At 35.6% G+C, this 23,113-nt stretch overlaps 1 protein-coding gene across 2 annotated transcripts in view; it reads right to left on the reverse strand.

The window, feature by feature from the left end:
- The window catches only part of WDR70 (WD repeat domain 70), a 284,509-nt gene that overhangs the window by 226,514 nt on the left and 34,882 nt on the right, over window positions 1–23,113 (reverse strand). For both annotated transcript variants that reach the window (XM_008518461.2, XM_070586984.1), the window contains exons 6-7: window positions 8,552–8,611; window positions 2,041–2,174 (exon numbers count right to left, since the gene is read on the reverse strand). In XM_008518461.2, the coding sequence (XP_008516683.1) occupies window positions 2,041–2,174; window positions 8,552–8,611 (194 nt within the window). The remainder of the gene's footprint in view (window positions 1–2,040; window positions 2,175–8,551; window positions 8,612–23,113) is intronic.

The following is a 23,113-nucleotide window of genomic DNA, read 5'->3' on the forward strand; positions in this document are numbered from 1 at the left end:
GGGCAAATGGACAAATTTAAATACGGAATGGTTATTAGCAATATTAAGGAATTCTAAAGAATTTTATTAGAAGTAACAATGGAACTATGTTTATATAGGAAAATGTCTATATTTCTGAAAGATACATACTGAAGCATTTCAAAGTGAAAGTTATGTCTGTCTTTATTTTTAAATACTGCAAAAATAACAATGAGATGAAGCAAATACAGAAAAATGTTTATAACTGTTAAATCTAAGTATGGTAGATGGTTATTATACTAACTCCTCTACTCTTCCTTATATTTGAAAGTTTTCATAGTAAAAAGCGAATTACAGATGAATATATAAATAGATATAAAAAACACATTAAGTCTAAAAAGAAACCCCAGTGTTATAAAAAATAGAGTCACATTATTTGGAGATTAGGGGCAAATGATGGCAAAGTTAACTGGTTCTCATGACTTAAAATAGTAACATTCACATAATGTTTGCAGTATTAGAGTTTATATTAATTTTACATGGATTGTCAGGAATTCTGTTTCTTCCCATCTACCCTTTGATAGTTCACTATTATACATAGAATGCAATGATTTAATTATGGAAGAGAAAAATAAGCTTATTCTTGGGCTTTTCTGCGTTTTCAATTATGACAGTTTAGTAATAGAACACTGGCTTGCAACTCATGAAGCATACTCTATTCAGAGCTGATCATTAACAGAGCAGTGGATAATCCTGAACAAGTCCGCTTATAGTTGTAAAGGTAGAAGGAGAGCACAATCCCTATATGAATCAAGAGACTAGCCCATGAGGAAAAGGGATATAATGACATATTTTAAGTACATTTTTTAAATGTCATCATACTAACTCAAGATAACATGTTACTACTTTAAATCATGAGAGCTATTTTAAATCCAGCCATCACTGGAGATACTCAGTTTCTTTATTCTTTTTTTTTTCCCTGTCCAATTGATCAGAGATGTGCTATGTTCATTTAGGAAATTCTGCAATCTTTACTAACGATAGCTTCAGAGTTATGACTTCAAAATTTACAAATCGATATGATTTGTAGAAAACTGACCAAAGCCACCTGAGTCAAATACAACTTTTAAGTTATTTTGCTAGGTAACTATAGCTGCCAGAGAAATCTGAGGTCTCAATCCCAATTCTTTTCCACAGACAGTTATTGTCTAAGCATTTATTGGCAAGTGAGCAAAAACAATTCATATGACCTGTCCTGCAGGCTTAAGAAAAATCCCAGCTCTCTAGCCTTTCAGAGGCTGCAAACACGACTTTCCTGAAAGGTTTACTAGAAGCAAACACCCAACAGTCCAGAGACAGGAACTTTCTCCACAGAGTTGACAGAATCCAGAGTTTACAGGTGGATATTAGGCTTAGCAAAAAACACATCTCTAAGAGCTTAGTTAAAGGTGAAACTACATTCTTACACCCTATTCATGCAAGATTAGGAAATGGGGTCTAAGTAATTTCAGTTAATCCACATTATCCTAAATATCTTTAAAACGTCATCAATGAGAGCCCATTTCTAACATACATTACGTAAGTTAACAAGATACCACTTTCACCAATAAAAATCCATTTTTGATACCCAATATGCTAAAAGATCAAATATGGACAAAAATAGAAATAAGAGGTTGGCTTGTGGTAGCAACATGTAAAGCCCTTTCTGATATAATGCTAGCTGACCATACCCACCCACACAGTGCGGCACCAACTAGCATCTGGGTTTGGCCTAACATATGTCATACACACATGCATAATATTACACAGTATTTACTGCAGTGTTTTAAAATAAACTAGGCAAGGTAACAATGTCAAAATAAAAGTATTTTTTTTAAAACAACAAAAGACAGAAAATGTCTTTACAATATAGGTTAATGAAACTTAAAGAAATTTAAGATACATTTTACTTTCATTTGAGTAGTGGAGGCAGAATACAGTCATATAAACTTACTGTATTTTGGTACAAATTATTATAGATGTAATTCAAATGACAACAGCACTGTCTTCAAATATGAAGATATTAAGTTGCGTAATACATACCATTCACAAGGCTGAAGGGACCGAAATGCCTTAAAAGACGCATCCATTCCAGCAAAATCCCAAAACTTAACATCATAGTCATATCCTCCAGTCACCAAACGGGCACCTGAGGGATCCAGACCCAAAGCAGAAACCTAGTTTAAAAAAAAGTTTAATTAATTGGAGAAAAGCTACTTACAATCTATTATAACCCCCATTTCCTTTGTCTAACTGACCTCCTACCTTACAGGCACTGGAAGTACAGACTGCCAACTGTTCTATTTCTGAAAAGCAGGAATGGACAGCACCTTCTATATTATTTGACTTTTCAGTATTATTTCTTTTGAAATAAATAAAGAAAAAATATTTTAATAAACTAAGTCATTCTTTATGTCTGAACAATATGACTAAAAACTCAAAACAATCAAAAACAAAAATAAACAATCACATTAAAAGTCTAAGAAGTGACTTCTGCTAACACCAACTACAAACTTACTTGCCCCCATGCCCACTCTATCCTTCTTCCCTCTTGTCACAATTAAAGAGCTGCCCCTGCTCCTGATAAGGCTGACCCCACCAGTGTTCATCCCACTTCAGTGCGACTTGAAATTACAAATCCACTGGTGGCTCGTCTATTCTGTGCCTGCCCTCCCTTCAAGAGTGTAAGTTCGGCTTCCACGCTGACCCACGGTGTGGAGCCACAGGGGTGGAGGCCCAGAGTCACATCTGTGCCCAGTAAAGCGCCGGGCACAAAACAGACACTCTAAGAAATATTTGTTTAAAAAAAGGAAGGAGGACTAAAAGTAAAATAAACCTATGCAACACAAAGAGAAATGCAATCTGACAAATATGATATAAATTATCCTCTGTCAAAAAAGAACAGGATAAACCGCAAAGATAACTCTTTCCTATCTGAGGGCAGAAGAAAGACAGCAAATTCTACAGCAAAGTGACTAAATGAGGTTTTCAATGCAGCATTCTGAAGGCTGAGGATCTCTGCAGCTGTTTGTATACATCATTCGTCATCCACCAAAAAGAAAAGAAAGGTAATGACTAAGAGAGAAAACAGGGCTCTGAGGTAGAAAACACTCCCCAGGTAGAGAAGACATATCCAGCCAGAGGATCTGCCAGCTACTTCTCAATCGCTATGTTCCAAATACTTGAAGAACACAGAAAGTCTAGTTAACTCTCAGGTGCATTTTAATCATACTGAAATAAAAAAGGACCTCAGGGGCTGGCCCCACGGCCAAGTGGTTAAGTTGGTGCACCCTGCTTCGGCGGCCCAGTGTTTTGCAGGTTCAGATCCTGGGCGAGGACATGGCACTGCTCATCAGGCCATGCTGAGGCGGCGTCCCACATGCCACAACTAGGACCCACAACTAAAATATACAACTATGTGCTGGGGGAGTTTGGGGAGAAAAAGCAGAAAAAAATTTTAAAAAGAAGATTGGCAACAATTGTTAGCTCAGATGCCAATCTTTAAAAAAAAAAAATAAGAACTCATATAAATGTTGGTCTAAAAGAATGGCTTAGAACAGAGTTGTAAGTATAATTATTTTAGGGGCCAGCCCCATGGCCAAGTGGTTAAGTTCACACACTCTGCTTCGGCAGCCCAGGGTTTCAGTGGCCCAGGTTTGGATCCTGGGCACAGACATGGCACCACTCGTCAGGCCACACTGAGGCAGCGTCCCACATGCCACAACAAGAAGGACTCACAACTAAAGCATACAACTATGTACTGGGGGGATTTGTGGATAAAAACTGGCAATAGTTGTTAGCTCAGGGGCCAATCTTTAAAAAGAAAAAGCATAATTATTTTAAGCTAATAAAAAGACTAAAAACTAATATCAGATTATTCTGGGTGATGGTCTGAATTTCTTTGAACAATAAATAAAATGTTTTAAACTTTCTGTTTTAATGTTTACTGCATGAAATGTCAGATCATGTAAAAATAATCATCTGTTCCAATTTGAGAAGGGACACAAATACTTTCAGCTTTGGCCTCTTTGTTCAGAGAATTAATTTTTATCACCTCCTTCTTCTTGTAAGAAGTCTTAAACTTCAGTCCATAAGGTAATTCAATTTATGAATTTAATTTATCCCATAGTACATTAACTGTATAAACTTTTGCATATTTATAGCTTTTTTTGTATCTAGAAATTCTTCAGTAAAATATTTTTAAAATTTAAGTGGTTTCAAAACCATACAAGCCTTGTTTACATAGGAAGACTTAGTAAAGAATCTTTCAATTCATTATAAATCATTGATCATCCGATGTTTTTAGCCCAAAACTTTGAAAGAACTCCCTACACAATTCCCATTTATTAATATTTCAGTCTTTCTGTGAGATACCCAAAAGCATCCATTTTTACTGTGGTCAGAAGTAAATTATTCATTTAAGCAATATATGAAAATAGAAATACTTGGAAGGAAACATATGGCTATGACACCTATATTAAAAGGAAGAAAGATCTCAACTCAGTAACTTTAGCATCTACCTTAAAAAACTACCAAAAGAATGGGGGCCGGCCCAGTGGTGCAGTGATTAAGTGCGCACATTCTGCTTTGGCAGCCCAGGGTTCGCCGGTTCGGATCCCGGGTATGGACACAGCACCACTTGGCACGCCATACTGTGGTAGGCATCCCACATATAAAAAAAAGTAGAGGAAGGTGGGCATGGATGTTAGCTCAGGGCCAGTCTTCCTCAGCAAAAAGAGGAGGAATGGCAGCAGTTAGCTCAGGGCTAATCTTCCAAAAAAAAAAAAAAAAACCGACCAAAAGAAGAATAAACAAAACCCAAAGCAAGCAGAAGGAAGGAAATAACAAAGATCAGAGCAGGAATCAGTAAAATAGAGAATTTTTTAAAACAAAGAAAATCAACAGGACCGAAAGTTGGTCCTTTGAAAATTCTAAGAAAATTGTGAAAGCTTTAGGCAGCTGGCCAAGCAAAAACAGAAAGAATTACTAAAATGAGGAATGAAAGAGCGGACTCACTACCAACATAACAGAAACTAAAAGGATTACAAAGGAGTTCTGTGAACTGCATGCCAACCAGTTAGATAACTTAGAGGAAAGGTACAAATTTTTAGAAAGATACAAATTACCAAAACTGACTCATGAAGAAAAAGAAAACCTAATAGATTTTTAATAAGGGCTTGAATTAGTAATCAAAAATCTTTCCACAAAGAAAAGCCTATATCCATATGGCTTCACTGGTGAATTCTACCAAACATTTGAAGAAGAATTAATATCCTTCCTTCATAAACTCTTCCAGAAAATGGAGGAGTAAATGCTTCCAAACTCATTCTACAAGGCCAATATTGCCTTGACACCAAAACCAAAGACATCATAAGAAAACAAAACTATAGACCTATATCCCTTATGAATATAAACACAAAAATCCTCAACAAAATATTAACAAACTGAATCCAGCGACATACAACAAGAAGTATACACCACGATAAAGTGAGTTATTCTAGGAATAAGTACAAAAATACAAGGTTGGTGGGGCTGGCCTAGTGGCGTAGCAGTTAAGTTCGTACACTCCGCTTCAGTGGCCCAGGGCTCACCAGTTTGGATCCCGGGCACAGACCTACACACCACTTATCAAGCCATGCTGTGGCAGGTGTCTCACATATAAAATAGAGGAAGATGGGCACAGATGTTAGCTCAGGGCTAATCTTCCACAGCAAAAAGAGCAGGATCAGCAGCAGATGTTAGCTCAGGGCTAATCTTCCTCAAAAAAATATATAGATAAGGTTGGTTTAACACCTGAAAATCAATTGTTGTAATACACTATAGTAAGAGAATAAAGGACAAAAAACACATAGTCATCTCAATAGAAAACCCTAAGGAATCTACTAAAAAACTACTAGAATAAATGAGTTCAATAAGGTAACAAGAAATAAGATCAATATACAGAAATCAACTGTATTTCTATGCAATACCAATGAACAATCCAAACATGAAACTGAGAAAACAATTTCATTTACGATATCATCCAAATGAATAAAATACTTTACGAAATAAATATTACAGAAAAGGACAAGACCTGTATACTAAAAATTATAAAATGCTGTTCAAAAAAATTTTAAAGATCTAAATAAATGGAAAGACATTCCAGGCTCATGAATCAGAAGACTTAATATTGTTAAGATGGCAATACTCCCTGGAATTGGTTTACAAATTCAACACAATCCCTATCAAAATCCCAGCTGGACTTTTTGAAGAAATTGGCAAGCTGATCCTAAAATTCACATGGAAATGCAAAGGACCCAAAATAGCCAAAGCAATCTTGAAAGAGTACAACAAAGTTAGAGGACTTCAACTTTCCTGACTTCAAAAGTTACTACAAAGCTACAGTATTAAAGATAGCATGGTACTGGCTTGAGGATAGATTTATAGATCAGTGCAATATAATTGAGAGTCTAGGAATAAAGCTTTACACTTGTGGCCAACTGATTTTCACCAAAGTTATTAGTACTAGCCTATTTCATAACTTTATTTTATAATACAGGTAGTCCTCACTTTGCACTATACCATGTTAACCGAAATTCATGCAGATTGGAACCAAGCGAAGTGAAGACACAGTCCCAATATGCACAGGTCTCCGTAACTGGTACTATGGAAAATTAGGGCTGCCTGTAAATACTTATTAAAAACTTAATGAGAACAGTGAGAATATCCTGAATACCATACAAATTTAAAACTAGAGCATCAGAAGACAGCAGCACTTTTATGTAACTCTAGTATCCAATATAGTTATTGATGCTATTTTTGTCCATAATACTGAGAAGATGCTGATACACATAGAAAAGCATTTGTAAACAATAATAGTCTTGATTTTTTTAAGCCAACGTTCCAACCTCATCATACTGTTCAAATCAAACTGATCCAGGAGGATGAAAGTGAAAAAGTAGTGACCCACAAGCTGAGTAGACGGGGTGGGGTGGGTGCTAGAAATGTAAACAAAACTGGCCTTACGTAGATAATTGGTAAGGCTCAGATATAAATATATGTGGATTCCTTTTAGTATTCTCTATACTTCTGTGAATGTGTAAATATTTTTACAATAACCAGTTGGAAAAAAACTAGACCAGACATAATAGTTACCTTCCTAATCTCTGACACATTTACAAGGAGATGAGATATATGCAGGGTAAAAGCAGGAATGCAAAAACATTAATTAACCAAACAGTACAATTAGAAGCTCTAATTGATTTTTAATATATAAAACAAGATAGAGCATTTTTTTAAACTATATTTCTTTAAAAGATAAAATCTGATTTGAAAAAATAAGAATATTTAAATAAAACATGTATGATATGCATAAACTCTCTCAGTTGTAAAAATCTCTGGACTAAATGACAGGAAAGCCTCCTTTTAAGTACTATCAGTCTATAATGCCTTTCCTTATTTACTTAAAACCACGAAAATTATTAAAATTTTGTCACGATTTCAGAATTAAAATATCAAAAGTTTGATTTAATAAAAAGTAGATAAAATATCCAGAATTAGATGAAAATGATTTCTTAAGACAGCAGTTCTCAGATATTTTGGCTTTGAAACCCTTTACACTTCTAAAATCTATAGAGGACCCCCAAAAGCATTTGTTTATGTGAGTTATGTGTATCAATATTTACCACAGTAAGAATTAAAATTAAGATGTTTAAACATATTTATTGTTCACTTCATTTAAAACAATAAACCTACTATGCTTTAACATATTTTTATGAAAACGATATTTTCAAAAGCAAAAAATTTAGTGAGAAGAATGTCACTGTTTTAACATCCGTGTCTATTAATTCTATTACTTGTGCCACTTCTGAGTCTATTTCTATTGACTGATGTTTTCCCCCTTATTACAGGATGTAGTTTCCTACTTTACATGTCAAATAGCTAGAAAAAGGCAGCTTCACTGAAAAGGGAAAGCAAGGTGATTATATTTTCATTCATTGATAAGCAAGTTTCACTCATTCAACTACTACTTTTTAACAGTTCTACAAGATAAAATGAATTCATCTTATATCTCAAAAATTTGTTATAAATCATTAAATAACCAACAAATATAATATGAAAATATAATCCATAAATCTAAGTAATATAATCTTAGAGCAATACAGTGACTATTTTATGTTTATTTCTTATCTCAACATTCATCTAAAAAATGAACTCAGGCCTTTTACCGAAAGAAAAATAAAGCTAAGGGTACTGAGAAATTTTCCCACACCATAAAAAAGAAAACTGTTTTGAGTTTCATTTCTTTCTTTCACTAGTAATGTTCCTATATCAAAGAAAAAGAGGTTTTAAAGCCAACAATAACAATGACAATAATAAGTGTTCCTATTTTAAATGAAATGCAATGGCTATTTTGACTGAACAGAAAAGCAATCTCTCCATTTTGCTTAATATCTATAGCTTTTGCGATATCAGTTGACTGCGTAATTAGCATTAATACAAATGTATCTTATTAGTTCATTTTTCCAATAGAGCCCTGTTACTTAGAAAAAAGAATCCAATTTTTACAACTTACTGTTTTAGTGCCATGCTTTAGTGTTATCTCATGTGAGTCGGGGATCTTTTGGACAGGATTCTGAAAAAAAGAAAATTTCATGACACTGATGAGTAATATACAGTAATTGGGGAAAACTGCATACCACATTCACAGGAAATAGAATTTTTAAAAATTGCATCACTGGGGCTGGCCCGGTGGCAGAGCAATTAAGTTTGCACACTCCACTTCGGCGGCCCAGGGTTTGCCAGTTCAGATCCCAGGCATGGACCTACCCACCGATTATCAAGCCATGCTGATAAAGTAGAGGAAGTATGGGCATGGATGTTAGCGCAGGGCCAGTCTTCCTCAGCAAAAAGAGGAGGATTGGTAGCAGATGTTAGCTCAGGGCTAATCTTTCTCAAAAAAATAATGAAATAAAATAAAAATAAAACCTAAGAAACTCTTTTTATGTTGTATGAAATCGTAAGGTCTTCTCAGCATCCAAAATATTTAAAGTTCTCTTTTCATTGGAAGTTGAGCATACTTTAAACTACCTATGTACTTAATTTATAATAAACAACAAAATCTCCACAGGGTGGATATATATACCTTTAAAAGTTTAAAAAACAAAAAGTTGTCTACTGTCCAAAATGGTACAAACAAGGAACGGTCATTCACTGATTGATCGATTCAACAAGCATTTATTAAAGTGAGATTATAGCAGATGCTAGGTGGCATCAGACACAGCCTCTACTCATCTCCCCTCCAAGAAGCATATGGTCTAAGAGGGAGACATCAGTGACTAATTCAATATAATAAATGCTACAATAGTCAGGGGTATGGACAGAATAACAGAGATAGAGAAGATGGATGCATAAATCAGACATAAGAGGTCACAGTGATCATTTGAATAAGAAGTTTCATAGTTTAGTCAACTCTCCATTATCCAAGAGCAAGCTAATCATACTAAAATTCCATAGCCATTACAAATTCACCTTAGGATCATCTTGCAATATACTTAACAAAATATGTGCAATCTAACAGACTTTGGTCCCTATCTCCTCTCACTCTTTAGGATCCCTGATGAATCAATCAATCACCAGTTCTTTCTACATTATCTTAAATCTTTCCCCTGCTATGCCTCTTTCTCCTCAGCATATAAACATTTAAAGTACTTCCTGTATTAAAACACACACACACACTGATTTCCCCTACATTTACTGCCATAACACTGTCTTTTCCTTGGCAATCAAGCTTCTTCACACTACAGTTTTCACGCGGTTTCTCTAATTTCTTTCACCCTTCTACCTCTACCACTTTGGCACTTGTCATTTTACTCCTAATGGCTAGCACCGTTCTTGGCACTTAAGACACTCTCAGTAATTATGACCCGAATGAATAAACAAGTCCCTACAGTACCAGTGGATACTTTTCAGAACTTTACCTGCACACCCGACCTTTCAACAGCATGATAACTATTCTTTCCTGGGAGGAAACAGCACAGACAAAAAGCCAGAAAAGCTAGGGTTTTTAAATCTAGCTTTGCCTCTCACTAACCCTATCATAACCTCAGGAGACTTATGACTCAGTTTCCTCACTTGCAAATTGAGGATAATGGCAGCTGCCCCTTAGGTTACTGTGAGGTCAGTTGTTTAAAGCCCCTAATACAGAGTCTGGCACAAAGTAGGTGCTCAATAAATAACAGCCACCATTTATTCTAAGGCGTACCTCCTATATGTCTGGTCATATCATCTTAGACTATTTCCAAGTTTCTCTTCCTCTTTACCTAGCTAATTCCTACTCACCCCTCAAGACTCAATTCAGATGTGACCTGCTCCTGGAAGCATTTCTCAACATTTCACGCTCCAGGTTAAATGACCCTTCTATGCAGTCTCATGACAACTTCTCCTTATCTCTATCACAGAACTTAACACAATACATTGTAATTGTTGACCTGTCTCCCTCCCCACTACTCCCTAACAAAACTGTGAAATGGATACTTCTCAAAGACTGTGTATATATCTATTACCTCGGATCTCCAGTTCACAAAACAGCTGGTGTACGGCAGACACACACAAAAGTTTTTGGAATGAATGAATGGCCCAACGTCTACCTTGTAGATCACGTTAGATTGTAATTTTTAATTTACCTTCAAACATTAATGTTTATGTCCATAAAGAAGAGAAAGTGCTATTTATCTGGTCAGCCTGGTGAGTGAGAGTCAGGGATAACTGAGGATTTTGAAAAAATGAAAACCTTTGAAGACCAAATGATTCTATCCCAGAGTAAAAGCAGATTTAAAGTTGCCAGAATAGAGAAATAAAGGCAGTTTTGTTTATTAGACTCTTTGCATCTGAGAGATTACTGTAGTCTATTACTACCACAAATCAGTGAAGATTAGGAACCAAGAAAGCCCTGAACAGCAACACTTACCTCACAGTGGCCTAAGGAACTAGTGGAGAGTTTACAGTTTATTTTAAGACAAAGATGTTACAGTATGGTTTACTATGTTTTGGAAAGTGCTACACATACCTACTTCAGAGATACCAACATTCTAAAATAATTTAAAAGTCAAACAAATGAATTCTAGACTATTCCTAGATATGTAAGCCATTGCTCTCTTTGCAGTTGACAATATTTGTCAGCAATAAAAACTTACATATAAGTGCTTGGTTCTCTTGCAAGAACCAGAACAGTTCAAATGTTTCACTTAGAGAAGAATCTATTATAGGCTGTGTCTCATTTCATAACTAATTACTTTTTCATCACTCAGGAAACAGAAACACTATCATGGAAAGAGGGGATGAAAATTATTTCATTGAATTCAATGCAGAATATGCCTATATATGGACAATTGCTGACATTTAAAGAAAAAAACTTACAAGAACACAGAACAACTTAGTATTTACATTAGGAGTGAATTAAATGTTTAAATAAATGTTGTTTACATTTAAAATCAAAGTTTTACTGGAAATCATGTAGGGCATAACTCATAAAAAGCCCATATAATTGGCACAACTAAATCATCTAAAATAGTAGCAATCCATCTTTTGGTAGCATATCACTTAATGGTGACTGTTCTTTTTCCAGAACTTTTACTAATGACTTTTTGAAATATGGCTTAGTGTGAAATTTGCTATAACAGTAAAATATTTTCAAGATTTTCCTGCCAGGGGACACCATAAACTATAAGACTTCAATGAAGTCATTTAATACCAGAATTCATAACAAGAGCCACAGTTTTAATGGAAGAGGTGGAAAGATAGCAGTTTTTATTTTGGTTTGGTTTTAAATGCCAACCAAAGGATTATTTCCCAGGCTCTTTGGTTTACCCCCAATAACAATGAGAGCAAATATATCTGGAATGACATGAGTGATTCCATCTGACGTACATCCTTACAGTGTTTTCAAAAGACGTGCAAATCAGAAATAACCTTTCTAGGGTAAAGGTGTCGTTAAGTTTAAAAAGTTGGATATGTATGGTACTATAAGCCATAATAAAAAGTCTACCCAGTAACAAAGATCTGCCACAAAGTAGCTAGGCATTGGGAGGAAAGAATGGGGACTGCCAAGCAGAAGCTTGAAAATGAGCACTATTTTTTGCCAGAAACCACTTTGGAAATAGTTACCAGTACAGCAACACAGGCAATGAGAATTAGGGTCTATTGTAGTGTAACTCTGGGGATCCAATAACACTGACTTAACAGGAATTCACTTATTCATTCACTCACTAATCATACATTCATTTAACAAACATTTATTGAGCATTTAATTACATACCACATATCAGGGACTACAGTTAGATTAAAGATAAAAAAGATCAATAATGAAGACTGCTCACAAGGAACTGTCAGTCCAGTAAAGAAAAACAGACAGGTAAACAAACAGGCAAACTAAAATGCTTCAGGTGCTATGACAGAAGAACAGTCAGGGTTCAGTGCTCAATTCCATTCCACCCGGAGAAGTAGAGGGTGATTAGAAAAGGCTTCATAAAAGAGATGTTTGAGATGCCTTTGGAAAAGTAAATAGAGGTTCCCTAGGTGAATGTGGAGGGCATTCAGAGAGAATAAGATGAATCTTGAAACTTTCTGAACTGCAAATATTTTTGCCTGGCTACAGTTTAAATTGCTGGGAAGGAAAAAGGGGAAGACTGTGTGTGTTATGCGTATATATGTAGTATTTTTTTTTAAAAACTTAACCCAGAGAGTTAATTAGGAGCCAGATTGCATACAATGCCAACAATGTGAAATTTAAGCTTTGAGCCACATAGAGTAATTTGATAAGATGTGAGTTTTCAAAAAATCACCAAGGAGTTCTGTGCATCAAAAGACACAATCAAGGGCCAGCTTGGTGGCATAACAGTCAAGTTCCCATGCTCCACTTTGGCAGCCCGAGGTTTGCTGGTTTGGATCCTGGGCACAGATCTATGCACTACTTATTGGGCCATTCTGTAGCAGGCATCCCACAGATAAAATGGAGGGAGATGGGGCACAGATGTTAGCTCAGGGCCAATTTTCCTTAGCAAAAAGAGAATTGGCATCAGATGTTAGCTCAGGGCTAATCTTCCTCAAAAAAAAATTTAAAAAGACACAATCAAGACAGTGAAAAGGCAACATACAGAATGGGAGGAAATATCCACAAATCATATATCTACTAAGGAGTTAATATCCAGAATATACTTTAAAAACTCCTACAACTCAATAATCAAAAAACAAACAACCTGACTCAAAAACTGGCAAAGGAACTGAATAGATATGTCTCTAAAGGAGATATACAGGTGATCAACAAGCATGTGAAAAGATACTCACCATCACTAACCATTAGAGAAATGCAAATAATAACCACAATGATATAGCACTTCACACTCATTAGGATGGCTATTATTTAAAAAGGAAGAAAGAAAGAAAAATAAAGTAAACTATTGGAGAGGACGTACAAAAACTAGAACGCTTATGCATCACTGGAAGGAAATGGTACAGCTGCTATGGAAAACAGTATAGTGGTTCCTCAAAAAATTAAAAATAGAATTATCTTATGATTCAGCAATTCCACTCTGAGCATACACTCAAAAACATTGAAAGGAGAGTCTCAAAGAGATGTTTGTACACCCAAGTTCATAGCAGCATTATTCACGACAGTCAAAAGGTGGAAGCAACCCAAGTGGATGAATGGATAAACAAAATGTGGTATATACATACAATGCAATAGTATTCAGTCTTAAAATGGAAGGTAAATCTGACACATGCTACAACATGAATGAACCTGGAAGACATTATGCTAGGTGAAATAAGCCAGTCATAGAAAGACAAATACTGTATGATTCCACTTATATGAGGTATCTAGAGTAGTCAAATTCATAGAAACAGAAAGTAGAATAGTGGTTGCAGGGTCGGGAGAGAGCAGGAAATGCGGAGTTGTTGTTTAATAGGTATGGAATTTGTTTTGCGAGATGAAAAAGTTCTGGAGATCAGTTGCACAACAACGTAACACTACTGAACTGTACCTTTTAAAACGGTTATGCATAGTTTACCAAAACAAAATACCTCTTTAATAGATATAACCCACAGAAGCAAACAAAAAAAAGACAAAAAGATGCATAATAAGCCTGAATTCTTCTCAATGCTCTAATAAACTTTAGGTAAGCTTCAAAATAAATCATTTATCAAACGTTTAAAATCCTTCTCCAAAAATGTAAAGTTACATGTCTAAAATATTGCAGGAAGGAAGGACAATTTCCTAGCTAATTCTCACAGCTGGTTCCAATTCTTCAATTAGCAGTATTCCCAAACCGCCTCTAAATTACCTTCAAACCATTTATGCCCTTTTGCAAGCTACAATCTTGGAGAACATTTCTCAGTAACATGACTTAAGAATACATTGTTAAAAAACTGTGAGAGCTGAGAAACTCAAAAAAGTTCATTCTTATACTTTATCAAAAATTATGCTATTTAAAAAAAAACTCCATGACACTATCAATAAACACAAAGATAATTTTCTATGTTTATTTATCACTCGACAATGGCAGGTGATAAGCCAATAGGATTTATACCAAATGACACATTTATTTTCAAAAGCTACCATGAACATATGCCTTATCATTTCCTAACACCGTAAAATTTTGTGACTATTTTGGGTCTTATTCTTATTTGCTAAGTCTGAAGACCTGAAATCTAAACAGAACTATGAGATTAACTTCACTTGTAACCTTCACTAAGCCACTTAACTATATAGAACCTCAGCTTTTTCATCTATAAAAGTGAAAAGAGTCGGATTAGGTAATTCATGACACTCTATGACGACATGGTTTACATTAAACTTATTCACATCTGGAACTATGAACACTACCTTATGTCCTTCCCTGACTTCCATCTTCTTCACTTCTCTCCACATTGCTCACCACCATGATAGTACGCTTCCTAGATCATTTTTCATTGAAAACTTTCACTGGTCTCCACCACCTTTAGTAGCAATCAATAACTTTTCACAGCACTCACACATTTTTGTTTTAGAAATTTTCTACATTTGTAGGATATTGTTCCAGGCTAAGTTTTAAAAAAAATCAATGTTTTTAAAAAGTTTCTGGTCAAAAGATACAAACTTTCAGCTATAAGATAAATGCTGGGGATACAATGTATAGCATGGTGACTATAGCTAATAATACTGTAAACTTGAAATTTGCTAAAAAAGTTGATCTTAAGTGTTCTCACCATACCCCCCCAAAAAAAGTAACTGTGTGAGGTGATGGATGTGCTAATTAACTTGATTGTGGTAATCATTTCACAATGTACATATCAAACCATTAAGTTGTACACCTTAACTAGACAAAATTTTTATTTGTCAATTATACCTCAATAAAGCTGGAAAATAAATATCATTAAAAACAAAATAGTTTCATATACAATTAAAAAGCAGATAGTCTGTTATAAAATACTAATCTCTAAAGAGTCTAGCAATATTCTTATCCTTTGCAGGTATATTTACTTTTCATTTATTACTTCTTAGTGAAACAGTCTTAGACTTACTCATCACCATTGATTGGTCTACCTACTAAAAAGTTTTTGTAAGCTGTTTTCCAGAGACCGTGAGAGCCCAAGGGGGCAGCACCCACTTGCAGAACTGCCATCAAGTTGATGCTGGGCAACCCTCTCAAGAGCCGTGTTCCTGCTGAAACTGGGAGAGAGCATGTGCAAAAGACGAAATATCAGAGTATGCACAGAAGATGGAAACCAAGTCCTCAGATGACCTTGAGCAGTGCCAGAACCAAAAGTTCCCTAACTACAGAACTCAAGGAGATATGAAAGCCACATGGGGAACCTAACGAGAAGCAAGGGTCCTTTGATTTATAGCACACAGGACTTACAAGGCCCTTACACTCCCACCATCCACTCAGGTTCAGCCAACCTAGAAACTTACATAACCACTCTCACTCCCTAATCCTTAAAAAAGGCCATCCCCAGTTCAGTTCAAGCAGACAAATTTGAGCACTGTCTCCTGTCTCCTTGCTGGTCAACCTTGCAATAAAGCTCTTTCTTCTCTCAAAAGCCAGTGCCATAGTATTGGCTTCTGTGTGCATCAGGCAGCTAGCCTTTGCTCGGTACCATTAATATATGTATTAAGAGCCCACCCTTACCCACAATATTAAGCATTCCAGGCAGGAATGGAAGAACTGAGGAACTGAGCTTACCAGGGATCGGGGGAGGGGAGAACATAGAACCCTAACATAATTAAGGAACAAGCTGGCTTTCTATGACCCGTATAACAAAACCTCTCCCTCCCACTCCTTCACCCTCATCCCAAAGAGGAGGCTTCCTTTTACAACTATAAATGAAGAGGGAGAATTTCACCTGCTCAAACTGGGATCCCTGAGTTTTACATTTGTCCTATTGTTAAACAAAGCCCACCTCTACCATGTCAGAGGCAACAACATATACACCATTCTCACATCTTCACAACTTGAATTAGACATCTTCTCAAAGCCTCAAGTCCTAGCTCTCTGTCTACAAAGAATAAGTATTTGTTACAATGATTCATTTGGGAACAAAGCACCTGTTTATAAGTGAAGTAAAAATTAATACAAGCCTCAGTCTGATACCACCACAGTTCTCATAAAAGCTAAAAATGTACTCTGATGCCTTGCTACTCAAAGCATGTTCCACAGAGCAGCACCATGGATATCACTCAGGACTTTGTTAAAAATTTAGAATGTCAGACCTCTCTCCAGACCTACTATACCAGAATCTGCTTTTCGACAAGGTCCCCAGGAGAGCTGTATGCACACTAAAGTGTAAGAAGCAAAGGTTTTCTGAGATTGCCACTTTATTGCAAAAGTTCACCAGCCCCATCATGGCTTGGTAGTACATTGCTTGACCTAAATTTTACATCTTAAGATAATTTCCATAACCTAAGAAAGATATTTGACTGGAAAATCTTGGATGTCAATTTTACTTAGCAAAAATCTTACTCTATAATTCAGTTTTCCAAAATTGAGAGGTAACAGGGAATTTTTTTCCAATTCATACAACCATTCATTCAACAGCTACTTAAGAAAAATTCATACTGTGTTAAAGAGACAATCCAAGAACAGGACAAGAATCTCAATTCTATTACTTAACTAGTGCTAAGAGTGAAAAATCTTTTCTTCTTAGAGCCTCTATTTCCTTAACTACTGGATATACATAGTAATAGTAACAGCTAGCATATACATGCATTCTATGGACCAGTATTGTTCAAAGCACCACATATATATTAAGTAATTTAATCCTCACAACAACTCTCTGATAGGTACAATTATCACCCCATTTTAAAAATGAGGAAACTAAGGAAAAAATAGGTTAAGTAATTTGTCCAAGGTCACATAACTGGTAAGTGACTGAGAAGGAATTTGAACTTAGAAGTCTGGCACCAAAGTCTGTGCACATAATCATTACAACATAAGGCCTCCTCTACAGTAATACAGGCCTGTTAGCTTCCCAGAGCTGCTGTGATGATCAAAGGAGTTAATGTGGCAAAACACATTATAATTATCACCCATAATCAGTAAGATATTGCTATGAGTCTATGGCTCAAAAGTTTTATCCTGAAAGTACACATCTTAGAAATTGTTTGAGATCAAGTATAAAATGCCTTGAGATAGGAAAGTTTCACAAAGTTTCAGAATCTTAGATATGCAGCACAGAATTAGTTCAACATAGGTTATACAGTGTAGCATTTTGAGTATGCTTAAGATTTCATATCCATTTTTTATAAAAATTTAGTTATTGCTTGGGCAGTCTTTTTATATTTAGTTAAAGATGCACAGACTCTACTAATTTTGACTACAAAAGGTGTCAAGGTATCAAGTCAAATTAGGTGAGAATTAACGTATTTGGGAAAACAAAAGAAGTCTGAGGCATAACAAATTTTTATTAAATTTACTTGATATTGAAAAGTATATCATTATCCTTCTCCTCTGCTAAAGCTCTTTTAAAAACCTAACACTGCAGAATAGATACTATATCTGATTTAATATTATTTTCCATACATGCAAAAACGTGTACATGCTTCACAACTGTCAAAGGGCAGTGAAAATTAGAGACATTTCAATGGTCTATCCATATAGTTTCTCTTGGATTCATTCTACAATTCTACCTCTAGCAAGTATATGTCTTATTCATCCCACCAAATATGGAACAAGCACATTATTAACACTTCCTCATACTTCCCATAATGTCTAACACCACCCACTACAACCAAATATTTTAAATTGCTCTTGGGCATTTCTTGCTAAAAAACAGAAGCAGGGGGCCGGCCCAGTGGTTCAGCAATTAAGTTCACATGTTCCACTTCAGTGACCCCAGGGTTGGCGAGTTCGGATCTCAGGTGCAGACCTAAGCACCACTTGGCAAGCCATGCTGTGGCAGGTGTCCCAAATATAAAGTGGAGGAACATGGGTGGATGTTAGCTCAAGGCCAGTCTTCCTCAGCAAAAAAAAGGAGGATTGGCAGCAGATGTTAGTTCAGAGCTAATCCTGCTCAAAAAAGAAAAAAAAACAGAAGTAGAGTGTTTACTTGCCATCTCCTCCTAGTCTGTAAGATCCCTGAGGACAGGTACTATGCCTTATTTGATTTATATCTTCAATACTTGCACAGTGTCTGACATATAGCAGGTGCTCAAAATATATTCATTCTTAATTTAAGATACAAAGATTACCTAGTAATGAAAATCTGTCTTTAAAAGAAAATAAGCATGAAATCTGTAAGGAAAAAAATACACAATCAGGGTGTGTTCTTATCATAGTTTATATATCCTTCTAAAACATGGGGACATATTTGCTAACTATTTATATTTTATCTTGAAAATTTTTCTGTGTACTTTTAAGATAAAACGTTCAAAGCCACAGACAGACTTAATGAAAGCTGTACCTAATAAAGCTTGAGTGCCAGGCTCTATGCTAAATACTAGGATTCTCAAGATAAGCAAAACACAGGCAATGTCTTCATGGAGCTCAGAAGCCACAGAAGGTACACACCTGTAAATAAATAACTGTATCACAATTATAATATTTTATCATAGTGTGACAAGGACAATAACATAAATATGCCCTATGTCAAATCGTATGCAAAAAATAACCCAAAGTGGATCAAAGACCTAAATGTAAGAACTAAAACTATGAAACTATGAGGAAAAAATGAGTAAATCTTTGCAACCTTGGGTTGGGCTCCTTAGATAAGACAGCAAAAGTACAAGCAACAATAGAAAAGAAAAACAGATAAATCTGACTTTACCAAAATTCAAAATTATTATGCTTCAAAGTTCACCATCAAGAATATGACAATGGGGGGCCAGCCCTGTGGCTGAGTGGTTAAGTTCATGCACTCTGCTTCGTGGTCCAGGGTTTCACCAGTTCAGATCCTGGGCACAGACCTAGCACCGCTCATCAAGCCACACTAAGGCAGCGTCCCACACAGCACAACCAGAGGCACTCATAACTAGAATATACAACTGTGTACTGGGGGGCTTTGGGGAGAAGAAGAACGAGGAAACAAAAAAAAAAGAGAGAAGATTGGCAACACAGATTAGCTCAGGTGTCAATCTTTAAACATATTTTTTTAAATAAAATTAAATTTAACAAAAGAAGATGACAACCCACAAAGTGAGAGAAAATATTTGCAAATCATATATCTGATTTATGTCCAGGATACATACAGAAGCCTTATAATTCAATAATAAATAGACCACCCAACTGAAACGGGCAAAGATCTAAAGAGACACACAAATGGCCAATAAGCACATGAAACAATGCTCAACATTATTATTCTCTATGCAAGTACAAATAAAAACCACTGTGAGATATCACTTCACACTATTAGGATAGCTACAATCAAAAAGACAAACAATAACATGTGTTGGTGATTATGTGGTGAAATTAAACCCTCATAGACTACTGGTGGGATTGTAAAATGGTGCAGCCACTTTAGAAAACAGTTTGGCAGTTCCTCAAAATGTTAAACACAGAGTTATCATACGGCCTAGCAATTCTACACCTAGATACACACTCCTGCAAAAAACAAAAATACACATCCATTCAAAAATTTCTACACAAATGTTCATAGGAGCATTATTTACAATAGCCAAAAAGTACAAACACCCAAATGTCCATCGACTAATGAAGGCATTAAAAAAAAAAGTGGTATGTCCATACGATGCAATAGTATTTGGCAATAAAAAGGAATGAAGTGCTGATATATCCTACAACATGGATGAACCTTGAAAACATTATGCTAAGTGAAAGAAATCAGTCACAAAAGACCACTTACTATATTATTTCATTGATATGAAATGTCCAGAATAAGAAAACCCATAGAGACAGAAAGTAGATTAGTGGTTGCCAAGAGTTGCAGGCAGGGTAATGGGGGGAGAATAGGGAGTGAAAGTTAAAGATGCAAAGTTTCTCTTGGTATGAAAATGCTTTAAAATTAGATAGTGGTGATGGTTGTACAACTCTATGATTATACTAAGAAACACTGAACTGTATAACTGAAAATTATGAATTGTGATATATGACATATCTCAATTAAGCTGTTATAAAAAATATAAAATAATAGAAGAATATACCTAATACAGAAGTAGCACAAGGGAGGAGGTATTCAACTTTACTTTTGTGTGTCAGTGAAGGTTTTTACAAGGAGAAAATCCTCTCCTTTCACAAGGAGAAAATGCTCTCCTTTCATAAGCAGAAGCACTAGATCCTGAAAAATGAGAAGGTTCTTCCTTGGTGAAGGAGACAGGTCTGTCACAATGTACCCACAAGGGTCACTGCTCACACAGACTACCAAGTGAATGGAGTATTGGGCAGGGTTCAGAGAGAAAGAAATCCATATTGGAATGCATGAAAGAGTTAGTCATGTTCAAAGACTGTTCATAGTTTGTATGGAGGGGGCATGAGACAAGTGTAGGGGAAAGGGAAGAACGACCTTGGGAAGCAGGCTAGGTTATAATCAGTGGTAAAGGAGGGCATAACAGTTAAGTACATGGATTCTGGAGTAGATTCCCTAGATTTGAATCCTGGCTCCACCTTACTACTGGGTGGCTTTGGGAAAGTTATTTAGCACCTCTGAGTATCAGCTTTTTATCTGTCAAAAGAGGATAGTAGTACTAGGAAGATTAAATGAGTTATTTCACCTTAAGTGCTTAAAACATTGCTGCACAAAGGAAGTATCCACTGTCAGTACTATTCTTTGGTTCTAGAGTTGAACATATGCTTATTTCTTTATCATAAATCAAACAAAAGGGAGCTGTAGATACAGAACTGTGGCTTATCAGTGAATTCCTGGTTTGTTGCAGCATCACTTTTTATGATAGTAAAAATCAAGACTGTGCCACTAACTTCTTCATTCAATCAAAAACATTTAATCCCCATTTATAGCATGCAAGGCTCTGTGGGATGCAGAAGCGAATAAACACTCCTTGATTCCAATTCAGATCGGTAGTGAAATGCCAAAATTACCACCCAACAGCTGCCTGATATGCTATGTGAATCAACTTGGTGGTCTTGGTCTTATTTCAAATTCACAATTAGCTGCACTTCTAGCACTCAGTACAAATAGTATGAACAAAATGTCTTTCCAATAAAGATCAAGGTCTATAGAAGAATTTAAAAAATAAGCTGTTTGTGCTGTCTCAATATGTACTTACATGCTATTCTATCAACTTGGCACCTAGAAATATAAATTTATTCAAATGCAAATTTTATAATCATGGTAACAGGCAAGTACCTGACTCCACTAACAGACAAATTGTCAATTTTGATAAATATTCACGATTTTGTAAAAATTCTTTAAAAGAACTTTTTTGAATGAGATTAAAACATTAAGAAATCCTTTTCAAAATTGACACACGTAAATCTTCCACTTTTATCCAGGTAAAACAGAAGGGGTAAAAGATCAAGGGAGATGTTTTACATTCAAATACTGTGTTCATATCTACTAAAAGGAAATACTAATGTGTCTGTTTCTATGGCTGTCTTTAACACTGAGAGGAGTGCAAAAACTAATTACCTGACCCTGTTCTTAAGACCACTTTCTACTTGTGAAGGTAGAAGAAAATAAAATGAGATCAATAAATAAAAGCACCTCAGAGTAAAATTTAAAAATATATAAGCAGAGTATGAAATGGGGGAAAAATTTAATTACACTGAATCCAGTTAAAAAAAAAAAACACTTTAAGGTAAAATGAAACTCAAGTGAAACAGAGCCAATAGGTAAGGCGTATGTAGGAAGACATAAGAAACTGGAAAGAAAAGAGAAATGAAAGCAAAAGATAAAAAAGAGGAGGATTCCACATAGGTAAACAAGTGAAGGACTTTGGAAGGGCCAATTACAACAGTATTACCAGAACTATGAAGTGTGAATAATTCAATTCTCTGAACCTAAGTTCAAAAATACAAAGTGTGAAAAATAATTGCAGTGTTATGAGCAGAAAGAGCACGAAAAATTAAAAAAGAAGATTTCTTTACTTCACAGAAAGTACTGATGATAGTAAATATCCTTGGATAAAGGAAAAAAACGTTTTGAGAAAGAAGTAGATGTGCCAAGGGATTGTTTTTGAAGAAATGAACAGGGGTTCTGTGAATCCAGAAGATAAGGTATATGCTATAAGAAATGATAAAGGATACAAGGGAGAACATAATAACATTTTTCAATGATTACAAGGTCAATTGAAAAGTAGACCCAAATTTTCATAGATGAGAGCACATAAAAAGGTTTGATCAAAATACCTTAAAAAGAAATTTAAACTTTTAGATACCAATTTATTTAATCTTTAACAAAATTTAACTCATAACTGCATCAAATCTCAGACTATACTAATTCTTAGAATCCACAAAGAATGAATCACGTATCATTTTACAGAAAGTATGGAGTAGTTTTTCCAACTAAAATTTACTACAGTATAACATGGCATCACAGACTTTGGCAGGATTATTAAGATGGCTATTTTTCGCGGCCGGCCCGGTGGCGCAGCAGTTAAGTGCACACATTCCCCTTCTCGGCAGCACAGGGTTCACCAGTTTGGATCCTGGGTACAGACATGGCACCACTTGGCACACCATGCTGTGGTAGGCGT

Source organism: Equus przewalskii, chromosome 20, assembly GCF_037783145.1.
Source record: "Equus przewalskii isolate Varuska chromosome 20, EquPr2, whole genome shotgun sequence".
NCBI classification, from domain to species: domain Eukaryota; kingdom Metazoa; phylum Chordata; class Mammalia; order Perissodactyla; family Equidae; genus Equus; species Equus przewalskii.